Source organism: Antedon mediterranea, chromosome 8, assembly GCF_964355755.1.
Source record: "Antedon mediterranea chromosome 8, ecAntMedi1.1, whole genome shotgun sequence".
Classification (NCBI taxonomy): domain Eukaryota; kingdom Metazoa; phylum Echinodermata; class Crinoidea; order Comatulida; family Antedonidae; genus Antedon; species Antedon mediterranea.
Window position 1 is genome coordinate 12,036,029 of NC_092677.1, and position 27,630 is coordinate 12,063,658.

Sequence of the window (27,630 nt, forward strand, 5' to 3'; positions counted from 1 at the left end):
ACTATAGTTTCTCTCACGAAGCTATTAAATAAATTCAATTATTTTCATTCAAGTTTATAAGGCCCTACCACGTTTCCAATTTTTGAATTATGCACACATAACAAATAATTGCACAGCGCCATCACTGTACTAAAACTATATATTTTAACTGTAATTCAACTAAATTCAACTGAATTATGTTTTATAATATTTAAACACATTTCAAAATGTGTGTATCTATTTATTCTTTTGTGCATTTGTAAACCTAGTAATTTGTCAATTCAACTCTAGCACCCTCTATTTTGTTCTGCAACTCATGATTTTTACCCAAACTCATTAATGCAATCTTCTAATAATGTAGGCCTATGTTGTTTACTGTATCATATGTTTTTGTGTATTTTGTTCTTCCTTTTGGATGCACCTTTCACTGTTTTACTGTTTACTTTAGCATATTATTGACTTTACCTTGCATTTGGTTACTTATGCATAAAAAATGTTCAAAGAGACTACCTAATTTTCTTCACTTAAAAATCGATCAATGATCAAGCAATTTTTCATTGGAATGGAAGGACGGCACATTTTTATAACTTAAATAATTAACGCTTATTGCTTCACAATTGTACTTGTTGAAGAAGGTGATAACGCCGCTATCGGTCGTGGAATTTCAATTGTTTCATTTTATACGAGTAAGGAGGAAAAGTAATTTCAATCAAACGCTATGATCAACGCTTTTTACTACTACGGAACGCGGTTTTGGTTGAAGTGTTTCTTTCTTCAACGCGTGTTGTGTTTAGTCACTGAGTCGTGCTAAAGGCATGTAGTGAGTAGGTAGTTCGCTAAGATGGAAGCTAAACATCACGGTGTTGAGAGAAGACAGTCAGTAGAACATCATTACGAAAGCATTCACGATCATTCTGGACGATATTTAGATGGAAAAGAATCACCAAATAGTGATATTTCATACGATTATCGTCAAGTTCATTCGGACACTTATGGAAGCGATGGTGGTAGGTCCTACGAGTACGCTTATATGTACTCGCCTGGAGCCTTGTCTACCGGAAGTGGTATAGGGGAATCATTCGACTTTGGGCCCGCGTCTGTATACAACAACAAACCTTCACCGGGACAGGTACATGCGCCTGGAAGAGACGATCATTCAGCTATGTATCAACATCCGCAACATCCTTCTCATCATCCAATAAAACGTGGGAGTGTTGACAATACATATCCAAATCACTATGATAACAATCGCGGCGTGCATGTGTCTCAAAGTCCTCGGTCAAGTTTCTCAAGTAGAGGTGAGCCAGCCAAATATGGCAGCCCAAGATCTGCTGCAACCAATCAACATAATCCTGGTATGATGCAGCCTAATTTTGGTGATAGAATGTCTCAGCAATTAGTCAGGGACAGTGTTAATCATTCTCCTCATCATCAACATCATAGTCCTAGGTCTAGCATAGATTACGGGCATCAAAGAAGGGGAAGTGGTGATCTCAATTCACAGTACAGGAATAGAGGACCACATCCACAGTACCCACCACCACCAAGAGGTGCTCCTCATCCTCATCATATGCAAGGTTACCATTCACCAACAAGAGTACCATTACATAGGGGACCACCACCGAGTAGAGGCCCACCTCAACCAGCTAGTTATCAAAAGGTTAACTCAAACTCAAGAAACCATTATACACACCCCCAAGATCCGCATGGTAAACCACCTGGGCAAGGGGTTGTTGACCTTGATAATATTTCATTGATGCTAAAGCAGTCAACACTGCAAGGAAATCAAGGAGGTCGTCCCTCATTGACCCCAAGCCCAAATAGTGCATTCACAGGACCCCACGAGCAACAGCGTACAGACAGAGGAGGCAGAGGTCATCCAGAAGAAAGTAAAGGGTCAAACCCATCTTTTAGAGAAACCAATTCAGGAAAATCGAGCAACTCTTCAAACCCAAACAGTGGTCTGTGGTTAGACTCAAATCAAAACCACCATGGAAAAAATGGAATACATGTAAATGGAGATGACTATACAACCCCAGTGGGGGTGAAGATAGAAAGAGAACATAAAACAGAGGATCCAAGAACAGATTCAATCGAAAAAAATCGGCCACCATTGACAACTCAAAAGTCAATGCCAACTGGAGATCAAAACAAATCTACCATTCCCCCAAAACACATACGTCAGAACAGCTACCCAAGAACGCAAACATTTGGCGGTAGTCGACAACCAGAAGAACAAGTGCCTGTTTCAAAACAGAACTTGGGAGCAGTTGAACATTTGAAAGAACTTGCACAAGAGAAATCAAATCTCCGACGAGAACCTTTACAGGATTCAGATCACCAGGTAACATAGGCTCTGATAATTAGTTGTTTTTATTTTGTCTATTTACAACTTTGTTTTATTATATTTTTGCTTTTTCAATTTGTTACAGAATTTTGTTTATAGGACAGTATAATACAATATATATGAGTATGTTGTATGTGATATACTGTACAGTTATAATATGTATTACCGTAATGCCTTTTTGTATGTTTATCATACTGTACTGTACATGCATTGACATACAGTACTGTATACAGTAACAACTGTCCAATTTCACCATCAAAGCTTGCTTTCAGTACGTATGTAAACAATTATTGTATTGTAGATGTATATCCAGTTTTCAGGTTTAAATGTGAATTGCATCTTACTTCAATCAGGCCCTAATCCCATTGGCTTCTATTAGGGATGGAAGAAAGTAAAGTAAAGGGGCTTTTCCCCCGCAGGGGAGTGTCCCAACGGAGGTGCTGAACAATTATGGCGACCCATATTCGTTTTTATTTATTTAGTTTTTTTATTATGTACATATTTTATTTCAATTTGTTTTTGTTCATGAATTTTGTCTTGTATGTGTGTACTATATGTGTGTACTGTACATGTAAATGGTATCCAAACTGACAAGCACTTGCTTTTTTGGCACTATTGAACATTGTAATTGTGAAAAAATATTGTGAATGAACAATACACGCTACATAGAATAGTATAAACAATAGCCTAAATTGGCTTTACAATTTAGTAATCAATAAATGACTGTACTGTACCTCAGTACATCATTATGTTGGTCATTGATTGTTAAGTTCATTTTTCGAACAATGACTTGTAATCGGTTAATCTGTACTTAACTGGGCAGTTAAAGTTTAAGTAGTTGGTGATAGAAACTGTTTTTTTTATGGAAAGTTTAATTATAGATTCTTATTTTTAATCAACACTCCGACTGAACTGAAAAATTGAGAAATTAAATTTCTTTAAATAATAAGAATTTGAGTTTGGAAAACATTTTTTATTTAAAATTAAATCTAAATAAAATGTTTCTCTGGTTTCTACTACTTAGTCATTTTTGTACATTAATTGAAAGAGTTTTAAAATGGAATTTTAAAAATCTGCAAAATTATTTATTATTTAATTACAATAAAGCTTTGAGATTAATATTTAATTAAGACTTTTAACTGTCTAAACATTCAATAGTATTAAAAGGATTGAACCCTGTTGTGTTAATTAAATCAATTGCATTTTTTTAAACAGATAATTAATGAGAGAGTGATGTGACCTAGAAAATAAATTGTGAAGCTGTCTTTTTCAGAGAGGTCACAACAATGTCGTAAATCATACTACATTTCTTAGCTCACTAATTAAAATTGTTGGTTAACAGAATAAGGTTAAATATTAATTTTTTTAAACAGTTTTGTTGGGTTACAGTAATATTTATTGAAATACTGTTCAGTATACCAATAATATACGTCAGTGGCACTCAATTATGTAACTTGGAGAGATTGGTTATTTGTCCGATGTGCGTCATACCTTATTAATGCCATGACACACCACTGACTCAAAAAAGTGACTTAAATGCAGGTGACAATGATATGATGGAGAAGTGACAGACATTGACACGCCATTGTTTATTGATGTGATGTACCATCTAGATTCTTGGTACACACATATTCAATAATTATTTGTAAATGGCGCATCCACCTCTCCCAAGGGTCGTATAGTGGGTCATAAAATTGACTACATTACTATGGCCCTGTTTCTGCTGCCAATCCCAAATATACCGTATAAATATACCGTATAAATATACCGTATATGAAATTTGTGCATCGTTTCCGCTGCACATACTTCGTGAGTGGGCTGTAAAAAAGTTGGCTTTCATTACCCAAAATGCATTTCGTGAGACGGAAGTATGGATTGACCTAGAGTCTCGTGTAGTGAGGTTACATGACAAAAACAAAACAATGATGGTTTCTCAAAACGTCGTGACATTGTTTTCTATTTTAAATCTAATGAGCAGAAGTGGCAACGAATTTACACCGCACAAACAATCTAGAAATGTAGAATGGGCATTGACTAGATTTATGCAAAGAAGACGACGGCGTTTGCCGATAACTTTGGTTGGCGTTATTAAGTCTACCACAAATTCTGCTTTTATTTTGTTTGAGATACTTTTGTAAATCTCGGTATCTCTTCTGTTAGTGTTACCATGCAGTCTTCCCCCAACCTTTGCTTCTACCCACAATTGAATTGCAAAAATAGTTATTTCTTTAGTCCACAGTGATATTTTGATCTGTTGCTTGCTTATACACGTGTGTGTCAATGCAGCAGAAAAACCAAACAAACGCGTCACGCTCTGTTAGTTTTTGACCTCGTGTCATGGGCCGGGTCACATATACGGTATATTTTGAGTGCAGCAGAAACGGGGTACGAAATATACGGTATATTTTGGAATATACCGTATAATATCCACAAACGATGGGGATATTTATGCGGTATATATACCGCATATATATACGGTATATTTTTTATGAGACCCATTTCTGCTGCCAAAAAATATACCGTATATAAAATATACCGTATATATACGGTATATTTTTGGCAGCAGAAACGGGGCCTATGAAAGGTGCTTCAAAAACATGATAGAAATAACTACCGTATATTTCGGTGTATAAGTCGCACTTTTGACACGCAAATTTGACCTCTAAATTAAGGGTGCGTCTTATACACCGAACATAAATGCCACATCACACAGAGTGTACATATCGTCACCTCGTTGGCTAGGCTAGGCCTAGCTACAGTGTACTAACGTAACGGCAACCTGCTTCTGCCTAGTTTTCAAGGCATTTTAGCGTGATGTTATACTAAATATGATGAAAAGATTTGTTTATTATGGAGCTGTTTTAGGCGCTCCGATAAAATTTCATTTGTAAACGTTTACGATTGGAATAGTATTTATTTATAGTTATACGCACGATCGCCGACCCCCCAGCGCAAGCCCTTCTTGGCGGCCACATGTTGTACGGTATTCGACTAGTATATTCTCCAGGTGATTATAGCATGGACCTAGCGTACACACTTCTCGGATACATAGATACTAATCGAATACGATTGTCCGTGAAAACGTGCGCCCTCTCGAAATGATCGAGCGAGGCTAGCCCACACACGTGCGTGTTACACACACGGTCATGCACTCAATGTTGCGGGTGCGAAACTCATGAATAACAAGTTAGAAACAACTTGTTGAGGCTGGGCGCGGCCGAGCCTAGGTAAGAAAAAACCTAAGTAAAGGACGCCGTTGTAGATATAACAAAATATATTATTACAATAAGATTGATTACAATTTAAAAAAAACATTGTTTTGATGAAATATAAGGTGCGTCTTATACATCGACGATATAAAAAATACCGATGTTTTACTCTCAGTTAGGGGGTGCGTCTTATACACAGGTGCGACTTATACACCGAAATATACGGTATACGTATTGAAATCGTCCCAACTTATGATAAATTTCTGGTTTAACCCACCAGTACAGTACATAATTATTAATTAACTAATCAAACTTGTATACAATTCTTATATTATTTAAAGCACAATGTGTAACTGTAAGTAATTAAATGTTTGATCTTAAAGTACAGTATATATAGATATAATGAACATAGATCCATACACATTGTCAATGGAAATTGTATTATGATGATGAGATGCCCCATGAGCTTTTACAGCAAATTACTACTGTATCATTCTTGCTTGTAGTGATACTATACTTCAATATATTGAACAAATACATCGCCAAAATCAAACAAAGCGCACAGAAATGAAAGCTTATGACCAGAAGAGAAGAGACACTCAAGGCGTTAGCTTAAATTAGTTTTTGTCCAAGACCTGAAATTCACTTGCATGACTCGAGCTCTCAATGTTCAGTCAAAGTGTTAAATTATTGCTTTTTTATTTGTTATAATATTAACTTCAATTCTCATGGAATTAGATAGATTTTTTATGTTCAGTCAGTAGATTTGCCCTGTATATTCAGTCTGTATTTATTGTCTTTTTTAAAAAAATGTATTTGTTTTTATTTCGACCGTGATTTTTGCCTGAAAATACAGACTTGTGAAACACATATAGAAATCGATTTGCAGACCACAAATGTTTGATTTGCGGAGAAGCTAGCCTATCATATCAAGACGAGTTTTCATGTTCTAGGGAAAAATCCCATCAAATGTTTACCAGACTACTAGGCATATAAAATTATTTCTAGCCTTCAAAAACTTTCATCAATGTACCCAAGTACATTGTCTAAACGTAACATAGCTCATGTGCATCATGTTGAGTCTTTGAAATTCGGAAATATGAATATTAAAACTGCGTATGAGCGAGTAGCCAATGGCATGCGGCTGAAACTAGTCAACTGGATAATCGTATGCACCAAGAATTCTTGGTGTCAAACCATGTGACTTTTACGTGTGTGCCCAGACGGAGTATCCAAAATCAAGTAGTATATGTATGAAACGCGACATGTGGATATGTGGCAAAATATTTATCTTTTTACTAATATTAAGACAAAACTCCGTCTGGAACCCAGACTATTTCAGTCAGGTACAAATACAATGTTTTAAATGCTCAGTCTAAAATTAATTTGAATGTTCCCTTTTCCTATGTATAGCAAGCCTCTTTATGCAAAATTATATTGTATAACATTATACATTCTAACATAATTCGCTGCAAGGAGATTGTGGCACTGATAGAATTATTACATGTGGAGCATGACCTTTAAGATTGATTAAGAAATAAAGTTGGTCTACAAAATCATGCATGTATAAATAGGTCAAGAATATAGGGCCAGTATCCACTACTGTATCAAAATTTTGCAGCATTATTTATTTATCAAATACAGTTTCTTACTCCATGATATACAGTATACTTATCGGTTTATTTATCAAAAATTCACATAAAAAAAAGTGCATACATCATTCAGCAAGTGACTGATGAAGAATGTTTTTTTTTTGTTAACATGCAATCCAAAATTTTGTGAGAAAAAATATAACTTTTCCACTTAACGCACTACTGGACTTGGACAACAATGCATTTGTCTTCTATTTTAAACCTCAATTATGGGAAATTATCATTTATTGTTAAACTTCAATTATTCAATAGTGGAGGTTCCAAGTGTTGTGAATTGCTGTTTAAGTAGACTTACCCTTTGTTGTCATACAATTTATAATTTAAATCTTTTTTTTTCTGTAAGATCACTTATTTTTGTAAATAACAATTAGTTTGGTGTACTTTTTTGTCATTTTATTGTATTTAACCTACAGTACTGATAACTGTTAAATATAATTTTGAATTTAAATCTTCTCTGTGTACAGCTGTGGGTCACGTATTTCTTATGTAACAAACTGTTTTCTTATGCACGGTATACTGTACTGTACTTTTTATTGTACTGTATACTGAAGTAATAGAAACTGTAGTTAAGATCAATCAAAAACTATAGTTCAATTGGTCCAATCACAACATCTTTCTTGACTGCTTGTTAACCTTTACCCTCTGACCTGTAATACTATCCTTGATGATGGATGAGATTAGTTTCATCTAAGGTCACATTGTGAAACTGTGTGAGTGGGCTTGTTTTAAGTACTGTACACCGTGACTGTTAAAGTGATGAAAAGATTCTTAGCTAACTAATAAACTCTACCGAAGTTGTCTGATCAAATATACAGTTTCTACAGTTTTTCGGAAATAATGGCACAAAGTTTGTTACAAATATCGGAAAGTTTCCCCTGAAGCAATAACTTTGCGATTATTTGCGTGGCTGAGTGCTTTCATTGTGTAGATAAAGATGATGGAATTTAGGGTGAGTTTGCTCTGTATTGCGGAGGCTCTAGTCTATAATAAGTTAGTTTTCAGATCTGTATTTCTAATTTGTAGTTATAATGTTTATGTTGCTTATTAAAGGTAAAATAGGTTTGATGATATTACTGTCTGTACCCATCTACTGTAAAGTGTTAGAGAGCCAAACTACTGCTGTTAGTTGTTGCATTGTAATTTTATGTTTTTAAGTCTATTGACTTTTTCGCTTGGAAACACATTGTTAAGACATTGTTAATAATATGTAAATATTGTATTTTTAAATGGCAGATTTAAAAAGACCTTTTTTCAGTTTTCGTTTTCAGTGCATTTTTTTCCCCTTTTTTTCTGATTATATCTTTGTACGACCTAGATCTGTTAGATCTGTATCTAGAAAATAATTTTTAAGGAAGAATGTTAAGAATAAAATGACTTCTTTTCTTTCAGTTTAAACCTGTAAAAGAAGGCAACTCTTTTCAAGAGAACAGTAAAATCCCTCCTCCTTGCGAGTATCAAGACTTGTCTGCACAAAAAGAGAACACCCATCCTTGCCCACCAATTGCCGTCCAACAAGAGAATTCACACCCTATCAGTGGTGGACCATCATTTGCCACCGGCCCACCCGTCTTGGCACGTCAGTTGTCCAGAGGTTCCAACCCGTTGCTGCGTTATGAGGTTATGGGACCGAAGCAGAAGGGAATGTCAGAAGCCGAAAGAAAATTGGAAGAGTTAACAAAACAGTTGGAAAAAGATATGGAAACGACAACGGTAGAAGAAGAATTTGGTAAGAGTTATATTATACAAAATAATCTTGTGATAAATAATTGAATTATTAATGCCCCAGTACCCAGAATCCTAACTGTTTTATCAACTGTAATATCGATCAAGTGAAAAATATCAATATAATTATGGTTTTTCACAGTTCATCTTCAGTCATGTAATACTACAGTACTGTAGGGAAATCACTACTTATTTGAGTATATTTCATCAGTAAAGTAACGTTTAATTCTAACCATTCAGTACCCTGGTCTCGGAAATGTGAACTTTCTTTTCTTCTTTTGGATCAAGCAGACTCGTATAATAAAGTCAAGTCTGCTATTTAAGGCTGTAACAAATGAGATAAAATCTCAAAAAATCTGACTCCCTGAAAAAACAGTAACCTCCTTAACTAAGTGGTTCTTTCCTACTCATAACATGCAAAACTACACTTTCAGCAAACACACATTTGGTCCTACCCAAAGGTTTTATTAAAGATTGTACAGCACTGTCAAAACCCTCTCTTCTCTGAAAGATTTTCTATAAGACATATTCTACAGTAACACAAAATAAGGTATAGTTATTTCAAATGATATGTACAGTATTGTTCCTTAGTTCCAAGTCTAACTGCTAAAATCAGAATTGATGTAATGCATTGGGCCAATGCACTTGTTGGTATCTTGGTCACGCAAACAAAATACCATCTAAATGAAACATTGTGAATCATAGTACGGTTTGGGCGCATGTAATTCAACCTTGAAGATATTAGATATTTTCTAATACGAATATAAAGAGCCCTGTGTAACACCCAAAGATGAAAGAACAAATGTACAAAGACTGAACCTGTGATAAATAGAAGAGATTGTATAAAGACATTGTGTATATAAAGCATAGAAACGAAAGTACAAATTGTATTTTACATGGGGTTACAGTATTGTCAATAAGGAAGGGTATTATTAAAGCACTGAACAGCTGGGGTTCTGTTTGGTTTATGGGTTATACCAATATACCAATGTTATGCTTATAACAGAATAACAAGTTTAGAGGTATATATAGCATCAACAATCGGGCTGTTTTTATTTTTATGTACCTTGTCCACGTAAATAACCCCATGGGGCCTACTGGGAGGGTGCCTAGTATCTTTCTATGTAATATAATTGCACGATTAAACTTAAAATGCCTACAAAACCTTATTCCTTTCTTTCTAGTTTTTAAACATTTAATGTTTTCTTCATTTACTAGGAGTTTGTGTCAAATGTGGCAAAAAGGTCAAGGGAGCTGGTCAAGCATGTCAAGCAATGGGCAGTCTTTACCACACCCGATGCTTCACATGCGTGTCATGTGGTAAGTAGTTGTCACATATTTTGACCATTTGCTCTCAACCGAAATATAGTATGGTTTCCCAGAATCTTCATTCAACCGTCATCTCACTAAATACCAGTACTTTTAAATCTTCTTTAAATAAGAGTTTAGACAAATAGTAAAAACTACACAAGTACACTGTACATGTCTTTTTCTTAAAACAAATTTTGCGACCCCTAAGTTTAAGGTCATAGTGAGCATGCTCCTAAGCTACATACAGTCACTGGTAGTCAATGATTTTATGGTGACCTTTGTCCCAAACATGTATAATAAGAAATAAAAATTATCCATGATATTGTGATTTTATTTGCCTCTAGTTATAAAAGAACATGACCTATATATATTCAAGACATTTGATACCACGACCCACTATACATTCTTGTTATTATAACCAATTGAAATGCTCTACAATCGTGGTATATCTTTAAGTCTACTTTATTAGCATGATGATGCATGAGATTACAAAAAAATGAATGTTCTTTACATAGATGATTATCTTGATTTCAGATGATGACCTTTAACTTGAAAATTTGATATGTTGATATGATAACATACTACATTTATGATTTTATTGTTTTAGTAAAGGTACAAAAATACATAAGGAGGAATGCAGCTGTTAAAATTGCTTGCAATTTGTGAAATTACTTGTCTGACTTAGAAATATATATATATATATATATATATATATATATAAATTTGATCTAAATACTGTAAGCAATGATTCTGTAGGCATTTTTATATAATAATCAAATAATATTAAAAATGAAGAAAATGAAAAGCTAGAGATTATTTACAAAAAACATAGTCCTTGTTGAAGGCTATTTATTAAATACATTGTATATATACTAAATTGTAATTGATTGTATTTTTTAATCTTAATGTGAACATTGTAATTCAATTTACCATATAAGGAAATGTTTAATAAAATCAGGATGTAAATAATATAATTAGAAGTGTAAAATAAACATTGTTCAAGTACTGTACACGCTATGGTATAATTATTTTAAATAATATTTTAAATAGGTCACAGAGAACTTGCATTTAATAGCGATTTAGCAGCCAACCAGTGGTATTGTTCATGTCCACCAAACTGTATGATTGGTCACTTTTTTGTTTTTCTATATTCAGGTCGAGCGTTAAGAGGTAAAGCTTTCTACAACGTTCATGGAAAAGTATATTGTGAAGAAGATTATCTAGTAAGTTGTAATTTAGATATTTATTACCGAAATTTTTTTGTTATTTAATTTCTGCCAAATAAAGATATAAAAGATAAGAAAAGATCAAACACCTACTGTATGCTAGTTGGCCATATTGGTTACTATACTAAAACACCAATTAACATACAGTTCATAATAATCAATGTATTATGGAATATTTATGTCACACATTTACACATATTACACATTTACATATACATTGACAAATACTTATGGCAAATAAGCAAATACCTTTGTCTGTAATTATGAAAAATTTAAGATATTTGCTTATTCATTACATAACAATATTTCATGGCAGAGGAAAATAATAAATATTTCATGGAAAATATACTAATTATGATTTATTTGTAATTTGCATATTTAATATTTGCATATTCATTTTATATAATGAAAGAATAGAGGGAAAAAACCCAAAAAATTGCATGAACTATATTACTGTTTTTGAATTGAAAAATAATGGTTGAATTCTGTATCTGTCATGAATACACACTTTATATTTATAACGTAATAATTGCATGTGATATTCAAGCTCTGTTGCAACCTCATGAATATTCATATGTACAGTGTGTTGGGATATTCACATGGTAATAGCAATAATTAATTCTCAACAACCTATTGGCTTGATTGCATATTTGATTGTTATTCTTGTCTTGATAGTATTATTAAATGTGTAGGCCGTGCTTAGGTGTTACAAGATTGGGGACCCAGTGGCTGGGTCAGTGTGAGGTGATTTTAAAAAATGTTATGATTCTTTGGAATTCATTGTACATAGGTGACCCCATAACCATGGTTATACCTCCATGCCCCATCCAAACACATTCATGCCCCTTTGCGTTCACTGCACTGCATATATATACAGACAGAATATCCTCAACAAGGATGTCCCTGAATAGAGATTGGTTGTATTGTTTAAACATTTCTCCACATTCATTTCACAAGAAAAGTGTCCCCTTAATGGGGTGCCAAAGGAGGCGTTTTGCTGTAGTACCTAATTATAAACGACTTGATCAGTAACAACAGAACCAGGTCACCTGGGTCACCTTTATTATTGTAAAATTGGATAACATTAATTGTTTCTTGATGAAGATATGCTCAGCTATTATTTATGTATATAAAAAAATAAACAATATATTAATTGATTGATTGATTGATTGTTTCCTTTTTGTTAGGATGATACATCTGTGCAGAATATTATTATAATATCCTCATGTGTTATTCAGTATGATTCACTCTCTATTGATTTTGTCTGTGTGGTAATTTTAATAATGCAGTTTTTACATCTTGAGTTGAATGTTATTAAGACTTCTCTAGGTAAAGTTCATCTAAGACTGAATATAAAAAACGTAGGCTTGAATATAAAGGTGCACCTGAATGGAACAACCTTGGTGTTGTTGACATTCACTTGTCTAGGACGACGTTCAGCAAACTATGGGCCATGGTTCAAATTTGGGCTGCGAAAATTTTTGAAGGGCTGGTGGAACCGGATTTCAGGCCGTGAAATAGTTTACAGAATGCTGCTCTAGAACCCTACTGTACAATCGTCTAAACATTAAACTTCATTAAAACTGTTAAACATAAATATATATATAAATATATATTTATGTACTGTAAATTATTGTTGTTTTTTTGTATATGCACAACCCCAGGGATGAACAACCATGTGTTGATCTAGGCTGGGCCTCAAGATCCACCAATCTAAATCGCATGCATACAGATATATATCCACCAAAATACACCCCCCCCCCCCCCCAAAAAAAAGAAAAACAAAAAACCAACCAACAAGTGTCTTAACACCATCTTGTTCGCAGAGGTTCATTCGTTTTTTTATATTTTTTTTTATTTTGCAGTATTCTGGATTTCAACAAACTGCAGAAAAATGCGGAATCTGTGGACATCTCATTATGGAAACGGTTAGCTTTATTAAAAATCAATTTCTCTTTATTATTTATATTGATCTTCCTTCATTTAAAAATTCTTTAGAATTATTTTAATGAAAGTAGAATCAAAACATTTTTTATATTTGAGGCATTTTTAAACAGTTTCTTAAATGCTGTATTCAGAGTTTTTATTTTAAATCTATTTATTTCAACCATGTTTAAAGAGTTCAGCCCAGTGGGTTAAATATTATAAGAATACAAGGACAAACACATCTTCAGAACCTAAGTACAGTACATAGAATATAGACTTACTATACATTGAATTTTTTTGTCTGTATTTCTCAATTGTTTTGTTATTAAATTTGCTGTTATTGCTTTTACAATAATATAATTATATCAAATAATCATAATTTCTGCTGTAAGTATGGCATTACTTAAAACCTAGACTACATTACGCATCATTATTTCTGTATGTGTCTACAGTGAATGCCAAGATGATGTGAACGCTCCTAATGAATTATTACAAATGTCATAAGTACACTCTGCGGACCAATATGTTAATCAAAGTGGATTTCTTGAAGCTAATATGAATATGAGATGGCAATTATCAGACAAAGAACATTTATTATTTTATGATATTAATAATTCACATTATCGAATGTCTAAAGCGAATGTTTATTTATCATAATTTTGATTATTATTATTATAGAAATTTTTATAATCATTTATTATTTTCATTATCACTATTCTCTTAAAATATACTTCCAAACTGTTGATATAAAATATATTAGTGATTGAATATGAGAGCTTTTGATATGCAATTACTTAGAAATTTGTTAATTTATTGTGTGCATTTGAGGATATTGGGGGCGTGCTTCCTCACTTGGTTGCGTTACAGTTTTGACCGATTTTTTGTCCAACCAACGACACAATATGCATAGGTTTTACTTTGTTTAAAATCAAAAGCTCTTAATAGCATGCAGAGGTCATAGGTCGCAAATAAAAATCTTCCATAGTGATAAAAGAAACATAAGGGTCATATGTCCTCACTAGGCAAACCTTCAAACAATATAATATTCTTTAATTTGCAAATTTCTAGTGTAATGTTCTCTATGTAGATTCTGCAAGCAATGGGCAAGTCATATCATCCAGGCTGTTTCCGCTGTGTTGTATGCAACCAGTGTCTTGATGGTGTACCATTTACGATAGACTCGGACCACAAGATATATTGTGTCAAAGATTATCACAAGTGAGTATATTAATTGTTAGTTATAGTACTCTACTAATACTTCCACAACAATAAACTATTCAAATTATACAACATCACTTGTATAGTCTCCTCCAATTAAAGACCACTTAAATTAAAAGGAAAAGGTGATGAAAGGTTGCTATTAATACGGTTTTTTGCACAGGCAACGGATCGAATTGGGCATTTCATTGTGTGTTGATTTAACCATAATTATCATTATCAAAATTTTCACATTATTTTTTAGTTATTTTAATTGCTGTAAAAGCAACATTAAAAAGAGCCAATTTGATTATGGACGTATAGTTCCATAGAACTTTTGTGTATTCTGTTTTTGAGATCTGGTAACATACATCGGCTGTTTGTTGAAAGTATCAAGTTTTATAAAGTGAAATTCAAGAGGTAGAAACTTATTTTTAGTACCCAAAGGAAACCATTTTATCCCTACAACATTGGTCTATATTATCGGCTTGGGATGCAAACAGGTGCATGTCAAAGGTCATTGTTATGCTCAGCATTACTACATTATGTATTTATATATGGATTGTACAGGAAGCAATGAGCCTCAAAGTATCAGACAGTTATCTCATTGTTTTTGAGCATCCTCCCTGCCCTGGAATTGTTCAATTGTCTGGTAGGCTGTTGATTAAAAAATTATATTACCCATTATATTAATAGTTCATTTGTTTAATTATTTTTGAAAAAGTGGAAAAGTTTAGTAACCTGTTGAACTGATATTTTTCATGTTTTTCTATTGTTTGTCCAGTACAGTCATTAATAATGCATTTCTAACTTTGGTATCTAATCCTAAAATGAAAAATGTTCACTACTGTAATAGAAAGTTATTTAGATGAATAAAATAATTTCTTCTGATTAATGAATTAATAAATAACTAGTCATTTTTGCCATAAGTATAAAGGCTGTGTAACTTCATACAATTATTGCTTTTCTAAATAGATTGTATGTGTGTGTGTTTAAGCATGTTAGTAGTGTATTTCACATGGTAATCATATGTCCAATATTTCATAAACTAAATCCCAATACGATATCGCTTCACAGAGGCTTGTTTCATCATGATTATCATTTTATATTTGTAGGCTACGATTTAAGGCTAGGTGTATTGCTCTGAAATAATGATTATTTTTTAATATAAAATCAGTAGTATGTTTGGGGCTGAACTTGATTAGTTTTACTATTTCTTAGCCCTTTCCATGATGTATGTTATATTTTGTTTATATTTATCATGTTTATGATTTATTTTGGGTAAATAAAAAAAAAGAAAGACCACATACAACAGCTAAATATCCAACATCAAATTATACTATACAGTTCACATTGCATATTCATAACTAATATCTATGAAATATTAATTTATTTGAAATATGATTTGATTTTTTTTATTTATGCTACTTAGCAGAAGGTATTTTTTAATCTTATGTTATTTTTGCATGGTATATAATTGATTGACATCTTAAAAAAAAATGTTTTCTTCATCATCATCATAACTGTACAATAATTAATTAAAGTACAATTACATTTTGAATTGTTTTCATTTATTATCAAATCATTCAACACTTATTAATATCTTTAGTGGTTACAATTCAGATGGATATAATTATTGCAAAGAACTAAAATTTGCATGTCATTTGCATATTTATTGCTTGTAGAGACACTTCCGGATGAAGCATCCACTGACTGCCACGGTAGACAATTTATCGCCATGCTTGGGTTTCTACTTGGTGATTTTACTTTTGGAGCTTCTAGAAAATAAATGTAGACGTCTTTAGATTATTCAATGCAGTAATATAATGCAATAAAATTACTAGGCAATAGTTAAGTTCGTTCCGTGAATGAATAATTACTAATGCATCATGCCTTGAGGTAATTGTGTATTCATGAGTAATTGTACTCATTAATATTCATTATTCATACTCATAAATATTCATGATTAGTCATGAATATAAAATTTACTATTGATAGGCTTACAGTAATTTTATAGAATTTGTCTTTATTGGTGTTATTTATGAAAACAAAGTTACGAAATAAATGGAAACTTTGATTTAGTTGAAAGCTTTAATTATGTTGGTTGCTCAGGTTATTAATTTTGCATCCATATCATAAGGTTTTTTTTTGTTGTCTATTTTAATTTGCATGGCTATTTTATGAACCATCTTGCACTGGTTGTTGTGGTTGAAACTTATAAGGAAGATTTTTTGGTGGTAAAGGGTATAATTCTATTCAAATACAAAAGGTTTGATAGTATAGCAATTATCTGCATTGTTTTCTGACTCTTTTTTTATCTATTTTCCATAAAAAAATGATGGTTTCTTATACATTTTAATCTATTTCTGGTACTATAGTTATTAGTATATTTTATTAATTGAAGACAGAGAGTGATATAGAGAGTGTTGTATTGAGCTTATGTCTCGTTTAGTTGCATCATAGTAGGAACCAAGCTTTACTGATGGTATTTAACAATAATAAATTGTCTATTATATTGGTGTCTCCTTCCAGGGTAACAGAAAATGCCACTTTCATTTTTCTTTCTTCTGAACTTGATTATTTCAAAACAAAAGAGTTTCAATTTGATTGTTATTTCCTTGTGTGACACCCTTTTATCACTTTTCAAATTGAAATACTTCGGAAATAAGAGATGTTTTGTACTCTTTTCCAAGAAAAGTGCATGTTTATCACGGTCGTTCAAGGTGTGTCTCAAAGGCAACTGGACTTCTAAATATTATTCTCATGTTGGTACATCACAGTAGCTAAATAGTATTTAAGCTCCTGATAAAAACAAAGGAAGAAAATCCTGAATGCAAACAACATTATGTTTAATTCGTTAATGCTAAAATTCTCCAGACCCAAAGCGTTAAAGTCAAATTTCAATTACCTTACTTTATATCACAACTAAAATTTCAACCGATTCCGTAGATGATTTTAAACGGTTTCAAGTTGTGTATAGTAAAACCTCAGTAATTAAATGTCTACTGGATTCGTTCTGCTTTTACAAACTATTTAACTTGTTGTTTCTTCACAGCATTAGTGCCTTTAATTTATCTTGTTATAGTTTTTTTGACATTGAAACCTTTTAACTACCGTATTTTCCGGAGTATAGGTCGACCCCAAGTATAAGTCGACCCCCAACTTTGGCCTAGAATATCGTTGATTTTGGTATGACCTGAATATAAGTCGACCCCCAAAATCGGCTAATAACACAACTTCGGACGGACGTAATGACGACGACTTCGCCGCCGTCTTCACCAGCCTATAATAAATGACAGCGATGTAGCGTTACTTGCCATCAGCGATGTTTTTGCGCGTCACTCGAATAAATTAAAACAAGTTTTCCATTAGGAGGCTTATTATTGTACAGGCAAGTAGTTGTAAATCGCGTTATCTGTAAATGTAGAATTTATTTTATCAATAGACATGCGCAGTAATTGTAATTACGAACAAACAAACAAACTGCGCATGTGTATAGATGAAAATATCGCGCAATAACAAACATGCTGCATGGACATTCCGCCGACGTCTGTGGTGTGTGTTACGATGTTTTCGCGAGAGTGAATAAGAAGCATAAAGAAAACTATTTATTCTTAATTATCTTAAAAGCGTAATATTAACATCAAAATGAGTAATTGTGATATATTAATATTTTATTGACCAGTACTTGTTGGAGTTGTATTATTTTGTACAATGTAGGTATTAAATTGAAAACTTCTGTGAGTGATTGATGATAGGCCATTGTCTGACCTTGCTGGGCCTTGACAGCTGACGGCTTTTGAACAATTTTTTTCAAAAATCGCATGGTCAGAGTATAAGTCGACCCCCAGATTTTGCAATTAAAATTTTCCCACAAAGTCTTGACCTATACTCCGGAAAATACGGTAGTTTCATATGAAAGATAATGGATGCTAAAAATATCCCAGGTTTATGAATAGAGGGCGCTAATTCTTATTTTAGATTTATAAATTCTGCTTAAAAATATTGGTGTATCAACAGAGAACGCCAATTTATATTTAGGGACATTTGATATGAGTAAAATATATAATATATAATTTTATTATTATACAGTATAATATTGTTTTGTTCTCAATTTTTCTTATAGTTTAACAACACTGTAAGTAAAATGAGCTAACTATGGCATGAAGAGTATTGTAATCATTGATATGTTAATTTCTTTATGAATTATATTTATTATTTATACATATATATCTCTTTGTGCATATTTTGATTATGATATGAATATATCTATATATTTTTTTTAATTTATCCCTTTTAAATGTTTATTTTTTAATTGTTTTTTTGTTGTTGTATTCATCCTTCTGCTAAGGGAGATCCAGAATTTTTATAAAATTACAACATTTCTAGTCTTATTTACAGTCAACACTATATTTTCTAACAAATTTACAGAATAACTAATTAAAACTGCCATTTCTGGGGTTGTTATAATTTATTTATCAGTATCATATAATTCAGACTGGTACTCCCACAACCTGGGTTCAAATCTGAGTTCATGATTTGAGCCTAGAGACAAAAGCATCATTCTTGGAAATTTTGGACTTTGATGGTATTCTCGCCACTTAAAATATTAAAACCAAAATATAAATTGTGTTGTCTATGTTGACCATGTTGATTCATTTATAATGTAATGTTTATCATATAATGATAATACCTATCCCACTTTTAGTCCTTCACTGTTATTGATGATCTCTGTGAACCCCTTTCTAGTATGTATTATAGTGTACTGAATCTGTGTATTACTTACTTGGCAAAGTAGAATTTTGCCAAGTAAGTAATTGCTTTGTATGTTTGTTAGCACGATAGCGTCTACAATTTTCAAGTTATCATTTTTTATATACCTAAAGAACATGACTATTTAAATTCAAGAAAATTGGTTGATTAAAAACTTGACAAATAAAAAAAAGAAAAATGTGTATTACTTTAACATGGCCCGAAATATCAACATGCACCCTCTGTGGCAGTATTTTGAAAAGTACTTCACTCAGTTTCTGAGTGCTTTCATTATGTTGTTGATGAGCACCTATTCTTCCTATAAATTTCTGCAATCTGTACTACATTTTACCATTATCAGCCATAATTGATAATTATCAAACGTGTTATTAGTCATTCAACAGATATGTTGTATATTGTTACTAGGTTAAACATTAGCCTGCCCTCGTTTGTTGAGTTTGTTTACTTTAGTCTTCAATGTCTATTAACTTGTGGTCAGTATTAATACTTCTTTTGATTTATTGTTGAATTAAAATATTAGATGTTGTTTTGATACCACCTACACTAGATTTGTATACTCTACAACCATACCTCGTTTAGGGTGTAAACTCACCTTCCAATTGGACTTAATATGATAAATGCCAGTGGTCTAATAGTGCATATCATATTATACAGCAGATACAGATATATATTATCTGTTGTAATTGTAAAATATATATGAAAATTGTCTTCCTTTGTTTGTGAGGTAATATAATATTAAAACACATTTGAAATACCTTAAAATACATTTAAAATACTTATAAAACAATACAATATATTGCGAGCATATGAGTTTTTATTGGAGCCAGTTTCTTGATATGTTTTTTAATTATTAATTTTTGTGTATGGGAGATATCTTGGGGGTTTATTGTGCAGATCACAAATTATATATTTTGTTTATGTTGAAGTGTACATGTTTCATATTTAACCATGGAGGTATAATTTAATAACGTAAAAAGCACAAACAAAAACTATTCCTGCTTCAAAAATGGTATCTCCCAACAGTATTACTTGAGGGCAGCAGAGCAGAATAAAAATAAGTATAAGCACAGTACCTAATACTGTAATGACCAGCATGAAGGTAACATAATGCTCTAGACCATTAAAAATGCACACTGTTCTGCATTAACTTCAACCTGTTGTTTCAGAACTTTTTTTCCTGTTGTTTTCATTTGTTTAATCATGGTTATGTTCTTCGGTAGTACAGATTTTTTTTTTATACTTTTTTAAAATTTTGAAAATTAGTTTTTCCTTTTTGGGTTCTCCCTAAAATATGTCCTATTGACTTTGTAATCAACCGTCTTGTTAAATGTCAGTGTCATTTATCCATCAATACAATTTTATTTTACATATATTTTATTATATACTATAACTCAAGTGTAGAGGTTAAATTTTGCACAATGCACTTGTTTACCCTCATAAGCACATGCACAGACATTCTTACATTATGAAAACATTTTCTTTTTATACTTGGTAAGTATTGTAGAAAGAAATGATGATATTGGAGTAGGAGTATGCCGTGTACATTAATATTATATACCACTTTGTACAGATGTATACTCTACATATATAGTAAAGTTTGGCTAAATTGGTTACATACACTTGAATTTATCTAGTTGTTGGGAGAGAGAACTACATAAGAAATTGTACACTCACTTTTCAAACCCAACTTTTTTTTTTAATGGAACAGGAATTTGTACACTAAAGTTACCAGATTTTTGGCACTAACAAACAAACTCATTAAATCCAACAAAATTTAGCCTAAACTTTTCTATATGTGTCATTTAGTATAATGTGTTTTTCTTGTAGTTTTACCTTAGAATGTATTTACCAAAAAAGCCCAACATTTTCACTTATGGCTCTGGTATAAATTCTGGTCCATATTCCTTACCAAGATTTTACCTGTGGCCTACACAATGCCTTATTGAGCCTTAGTACAGAACTTATCCAGTTGCCTGAGGGCTTGCTTCATTTGCTGGACTGAAATGGTTAATTTCCTCAAAATCATACCATCTTTACAAAAATCACGCTATTGCTCTTCTAATCACGAAAACCCCGCTTCTCTTTTTCAGAATTCATGCACCGAAGTGTGACATATGTGGCCAGCCTATAACCCCGGTAGAGGTATTTCCATTACTTTGCTTGCACCCTGTCTACTAACATGTACTCTGCCGTCTCTCTGTCGGCAATCTCATTCTCATTTCCATCCTCATCGTCCACCAAAACATGGCACCAAAATGCACATAGGTTGGTAAGGAGTAATTAGAATAACACAGGTGGTATGTATGTAGTTTGTGTACAACACAGGTGGTATGTATGTAGTCTGTGTACAACACAGGTGGTATGTATGCAGTCTGTGTACAACACAGGTGGTATGTATGTAGTCTGTGTACAACACAGGTGGTATGTATGTAGTCTGTGTACAACACAGGTGGTATGTATGTAGTTTGTATACAGTAGAACACTTTCCCATAGACAACATATATTTTGCTACGGCCAACCTCTTTCAGAGGACATATTTAGGGTCCTGATGGTTTCCTTTTTAATAGTGGTTCTACTGTATGACAGTTGATATTGTAGACTTATGGTTATGGTGCTTGTCTATCAATACCAGATTCTTGGGTTCAAATCCTACTTGGACCTTTACTTGTATCTGTTACTTAGCTATCAATTCCATAATTGTGGTTTTGAATCCAGTCTTATCCCATTTTTTGTTATCACAAAAAAATAGCACTCTGCACCAAAACACTTCACACCCAAGACAAGAAGAATAGCATCTTTTATGTGGGTTTATACTGTTAACAGATTGCCACCTAATTGAACTATAACTTAAAGTTCTTTGAACTTATTTGCCCACCAGCCACACATCTTTCTTGTATATATATATATGTTTATTGTCACTTAATTATCAATAAAAAACAAACAAACAAACAAACTTAATTTATTTGCAATCCTTGGCAATATTTAATTCATCAAAATATTAAAATTAAATTGTAATTTAGTTCTAAAACTAAGTAATTATCTTTTCATAATTTACTTTACTATTGTAACTAAACAATGTGTTACGTTGTTTGATTGATGTGAGTGGGGCCCAGTTTTCAATAATTTTACAGTCTTAATGGGACATAACCGTACTTTAATTTAGTTAAGTTCAGTTTTTGAAGGCAATAATGCAAAATTTCTAATGAATTTGCTAACCTGAAATTGCTTATATTCACACGAACATTTTTTTGAAACATTATTGGTGACGCCTTTTGATGACACAAAAAAACAAGCAAGATTATTTCTTTAATCATACTAGTTGAAAGTTTTTTTTATAGAATATTGTTATTATTTGCGGTTTACATAATTCAAAACATCACTTAAAAGAGCTTAAAGCTTCATGCGTTTGCCGTGTGCAAGATAGCTTGATCTTATCTTTCTTAAAATTTATCATGTCATGCTGGGTTATTTTTTTTATTAAAAAATTATCAAATGTTTTCACATTTTGATTATGTTCAAGAGTCAAAGGTCTCACATAAATTGTTCAGGTCCAGCTTCCTTTTTTAATTGTAGAATACTGGTATGTATCTATAGATACACCTGAAAATCCTATTTTAGATTTGATTGTAAATGTTTTTTATCTTTATTCTTTCTTAGGGAACAAATGAAACAGTACGAGTAGTGTCTATGAATAAAGATTTTCATGTTGATTGTTATAAATGTGAGGTAAGTGTCATCGTAGTTTGGTGGTTAATATGTTTGGCTTTACCAGTCTTAGGACCTGGTCCAAATCTTGGCCCAGTATATCAGGATTTTCCTAACTTTCATGCAAGACTTAGTTTAGAAAGCATGTATTGTTTCCCATCAGATTGGGCCATGCGCTATGAAGAATGATTATGAGAATGGTTCTATAAAAATAGAACGATTGTTAATACAAAATTAACAAAGATATAAAAAATAAATATATATATAAATATACAGTAGGCCTACTATGTAAGAAGGATAATTAAGGAATAATATCATATAGAGAGAAAGAGATGTTTTTTCAAAAGAGATTTAAAGGAGAAGAAATTGTAAGTGTTACGAATGCTTAAAGGTAGAGAATTAAAGAAAGAAGGAGCATTGAAACTAAAAGAAAGTTTAAAGATTTCAAGGTAAGGACGAGGGATAAGAAGATCTCCTAATGTGTTGGAAGTCAATGCATCAATTACATACTGATTTAAAGATTAATAACTATGATTATTTTCTATTCAGGATTGCGGAATACAATTATCAGATGATGCTGAGCACCGATGTTACCCATTAGACAACCACCTGTATTGTTACACCTGCCATGTAAGCCACCTGGCAACATCCCCAACAGGTTCATCGCAACCATACTCACCACAGATGTCGCCCAGATCTGGTTATCAAGCATCACCTAAAAGGCGTCACCCGTCACAGAGCAGCCAACGATCGAATTCTCCACAATATGGAACCTTATCGCCAACCTCAGGAGTAGCGTCTCCAAGAACTATGTCACCTCAGAATGCCGGTTTTAGCAGATCTGCATCAACACGTAGTGACTCGTTTCAAAATCAGCAACGTGGCAGTGGAACACAACCTTATCAGGAGGGGCGTCGATCTCCTCCACCGCCTTACTCACCGCATGACCCCCACCCTGGACAATACGACAATCCCCAATTGTCACGGTACGGTTCACAGGATCGTGGAATTTTTCCGTACCCGGCAGCACCGGGAGTAGCAGGAGCGAAACACCGGCAACCTACTGATCGTGCTTTAGAAAACTATGTGGTTACAGATTTATGAGATCAGCATCAGCGATTCTTTCAGCAAAGAAAAGTATTCAGGTTCTCCTGATAAATAGAATCATTTATTTAATGTACAAAAACACTTGTCCTTAAGTTTCTGTAAATTTTACAGTGTATACGGTTATACTCGATTACTGCTATTGCCAGCATTGTCTGTAGGTTGTAAATTAAAAACGACAATGCCAATCATTTTTATAAACATATTTTATTTTAATCTTCCATTTTATTAGAAAAAAAAAAGATACATTTAAGGTGTAACTATTATATGAATAGAAATGTTTTGAATGAATTCAAAGCAAATTTTGTATATACATTGCAACAAAAAAATTAACGAACATTCATCCCTTGTTAAACTCGTAAATGTACAATCTTCGTTATCCAGAGGAAGTTACTGTGTTTTGTCAGAAATACTTGAATTGTCTATATTAGGGAGGTTTCGCAACCTTACGAATACGATAACGAAAACGGATACGTCATACATTTGTGAAACTTTTGAGCTGATCCCCATTTCATATTCGTAAAGCGTATTCGTGTTGACGAATATCACCAGTCATATTCGTAACTACAAAACGAGTATAGTTTTTGATCTATTTGCACATTTTGCATTTGAATCAGGAATGATTCATGATGTATAATATAATTATAGATTTATTGAAAGTAATTTACTAAAGTAATTTACTAAAATGCCAAGTCAATTTTGATAAATAGCAGTTTTTAAACTCCTCACTCGATTTGATGTTGATCACCGTTACGCTAGGCCTAGGCAGTCGAGCACCAAGCAACACGTACCTGCGCTTCGCTCAAATTTACCGCAGTCATATTTTGGACGCGCCTCAATATTTCGTTGCCATGCGAAACAGATTTTTACTGGCTTACGAAAATGAATACGTGTGCGTGACGTATCCGTTTTCGTTATCGTATTCGTAAGATTGCGAAACCTCTCTAATAATACTACAATAATTGTAGAGCCTCTATTAAAGGATACCATCATAACCCATTAATATGGATGTCGTCATAAATGGTATTATCATTATGTATTCAACTAATAATATATACATAAATGTATTCTGAAATAGTTGTAATCATTTTTTCAAGCTTGCCCGTTTTGTGTATTGTCTTCCATTCTTGTGTAAGAGTTTTAAATCCCCTTAGCTACAAATAATATATACATAAATGTATTCTGAAATAGTTGTAATCATTTTTTCAAGCTTGCCCGTTTTATGTATTGTCTTCCATTCTCGTGTAAGAGTTTTAAATCCCCTTAGCTGTAGAATTTAAAGAGTAAGTTTTCGTATTTCTCTACCAGCAAGAAGTCGCCTTGTAATCAACTTATTTTGCAATATATTATAGTATCATAATAATTTAGTGTTTTCAGGCTCTTGGTTTCCAATACACACAGTTTATGCTCTAGTGTTTCAAGACTCTTCTGGTACACCAGGCTAGACGGTGAAATTTGATTTACTTGCTGCAAAAAGAGCCAGTATTTGGTTAGTATGACTTTGCTAAGGTTAAGTACTTAAACATTTCCATGGAACTATAAACTATTATAAATCCATGAAATTCAAGCCAAGATGTTTTATACATATGTACGTATAACCTTTCGTCGTATGTGTATTCACAATGAAGGTATTTTGATATTAGTTAACAGTTCTTTCTAGCAAGAATCTGAACAAAATAGTATATACTTATTTTGTATCAATACAAGTCGTATTGTTTCGTACCTCTAAGAGTGTAAAATACAGTGCTGTTTAGTGATTCTAGTAAGAGACCAAAAGCATGCTAAATACCATCCGTCAATTTAATATTAATTGTTACGGTATTGTATTACTGCATTAACCAATACTGTATGTACTAAGCGTTTAAAATTAATTTTAACGAAAGGCGTATTGTGGACACTGTCGCAAGTAAAGTTGTGCGTCTTAAATGGGGCGTATTTTCCGGTGCTTTGACGAAAACAATTTCGTTTCGGCACCAAGAAACGTGCCAAAATAAGATAGGTCAATTATAAAATATTACGTAATAAAAAATAGACATACAAAATAACGGCCTAATCGTTTCAATTGGTCACTGACAAATAGACGCCCGCGTACAAACGGTGATATTATAGTAACCATTTTTGTACGCGCAGGCGCGCGTCGTAGTAATATGGTGTAAACTTTATTGCATTTCCTTGTAAATAGTTGTTTAGCTTCTTTCTCATAAAGGTGACTGTGTACATTGTGTTAGAATGTATCAATTCATTGTGTCGATAATGTCAGTGTACCGGCTAATCATTCGTGACAAGTTTTATGAGGAGTTTTATTATGCCACGTGATGGGATGACCGTTTTGTTTATTAGTCAATTCTACCCGCCGAAAACCGACGATAAATAAATATTAATAACAATATAGGCTAGTTGTGTTTGTCTTTGCATTCATTATATTCGTTTAGAAGTTGATATGCTTGCAGATGTTTGTACATAATAGCACGAGTAGTTTTTTCAATAAGTTTGGTTCCCACTTAGACGCGACGACACCGATACGCGCAACGTAATTTGACCAATCACGATGAGGATAGGTCATCATCCAATCGCGTCGTGGTTGGCCAATTGTTTGTGGCGCGCTTACGCCATTGCGTTGCGAAAAATGTGGACGTACCAAACTCGGATAAGATAATATCACCAATGATGCTCATCCTTTTGTAAAAGAAAATACAGTGATGTTTGCAACATTTTGACCCATCAAATTATTTATCCCCCTGGGGCTAATACCACCCCGTCCTGTCAAATGTTTATAGATAATTCGGCACTTCGGTAGAACATAACACATCAGATTATTGGTTAAGTACAACGAAAGGCCCACTATTAATAAATCGGTCAAGTGGACTCCTCGAAGTGTGTAAATAATATTATCTTTTGTGCGTATTATATGAGCAGTATGGTATATAATACAATACTACATGTTGATTGAATCAGTATGTTTATGTGTGATTTATTAACGGATTTAGTTTTTAACAACCTATATCGCGGTATTCTTGACCTTAAATGCCAGGTGCGGGCAAAAAATGTCTATTGATCATACATTTCAATAATTATCGATCTATAGTTTCGAGCTTGTTGAAAATAAGCACTTTCTTATGTGGGTGGGGTAGTTCAAAGTACACAGTAAAATCTCTATTCTTTTGTACACAAATGCAAATAGAGAGGCACTAAAAGAAGAAAAATAAACGGTGTGGTAAAAATGTTATCAGATGACTAAATATAGGTAATATAATTTATATAATAATAAGTATCTAGTAATTTTATTTCATACTAATATAGCAATATTTTTTTTTTATTTTTTTTTTTATTATTCATATTTCATACAGAGAAAAAATAAAAAAAGGACAAAATAAACAAAAAGACGTGTCTTTCTATAACAAGCAGTAACAAGATTAATATTACAATAAATTAATAAAGTCTACCCATTGTTTCTCAAAATCATTTGATTCTCCATTTTG

General features: G+C 32.8%; 1 protein-coding gene across 2 annotated transcripts; it reads left to right on the forward strand.

Moving 5' to 3' along the window:
* The first annotated feature begins 531 nt into the window (after window positions 1-531).
* On the forward strand, window positions 532-27,447 carry LOC140057772 (uncharacterized). Of its 2 annotated transcripts, none has more exons than XM_072103502.1 (9): window positions 532-2,323; window positions 8,577-8,913; window positions 10,128-10,229; window positions 11,376-11,443; window positions 13,312-13,374; window positions 14,460-14,590; window positions 21,433-21,478; window positions 23,000-23,068; window positions 23,597-27,447. In XM_072103502.1, exons 1-9 carry the CDS (start codon window positions 821-823, stop codon window positions 24,149-24,151), a joined length of 2,874 nt encoding a protein of 957 aa, XP_071959603.1. In that variant the 5' UTR covers window positions 532-820; the 3' UTR covers window positions 24,152-27,447. The 2 variants fall into 2 exon arrangements, with proteins under 2 accessions (XP_071959603.1, XP_071959602.1); XM_072103501.1 differs by having other exon boundaries at window positions 533-2,323; window positions 21,433-21,484.
* Window positions 27,448-27,630: the final 183 nt, after the last annotated feature.

Bases quoted from the DNA above. Each gene is read 5' to 3' on its own strand.
- LOC140057772 (XM_072103501.1), top strand. From the start codon at position 821: ATGGAAGCTAAACATCACGGTGTTGAGAGAAGACAGTCAGTAGAACAT. The intron at 2,324-8,576 runs GTAACATAGGCT...CTTTTCTTTCAG, and splicing joins TACAGGATTCAGATCACCAG to TTTAAACCTGTAAAAGAAGG. The intron at 10,230-11,375 runs GTAAGTAGTTGT...TTCTATATTCAG, and splicing joins CTTCACATGCGTGTCATGTG to GTCGAGCGTTAAGAGGTAAA.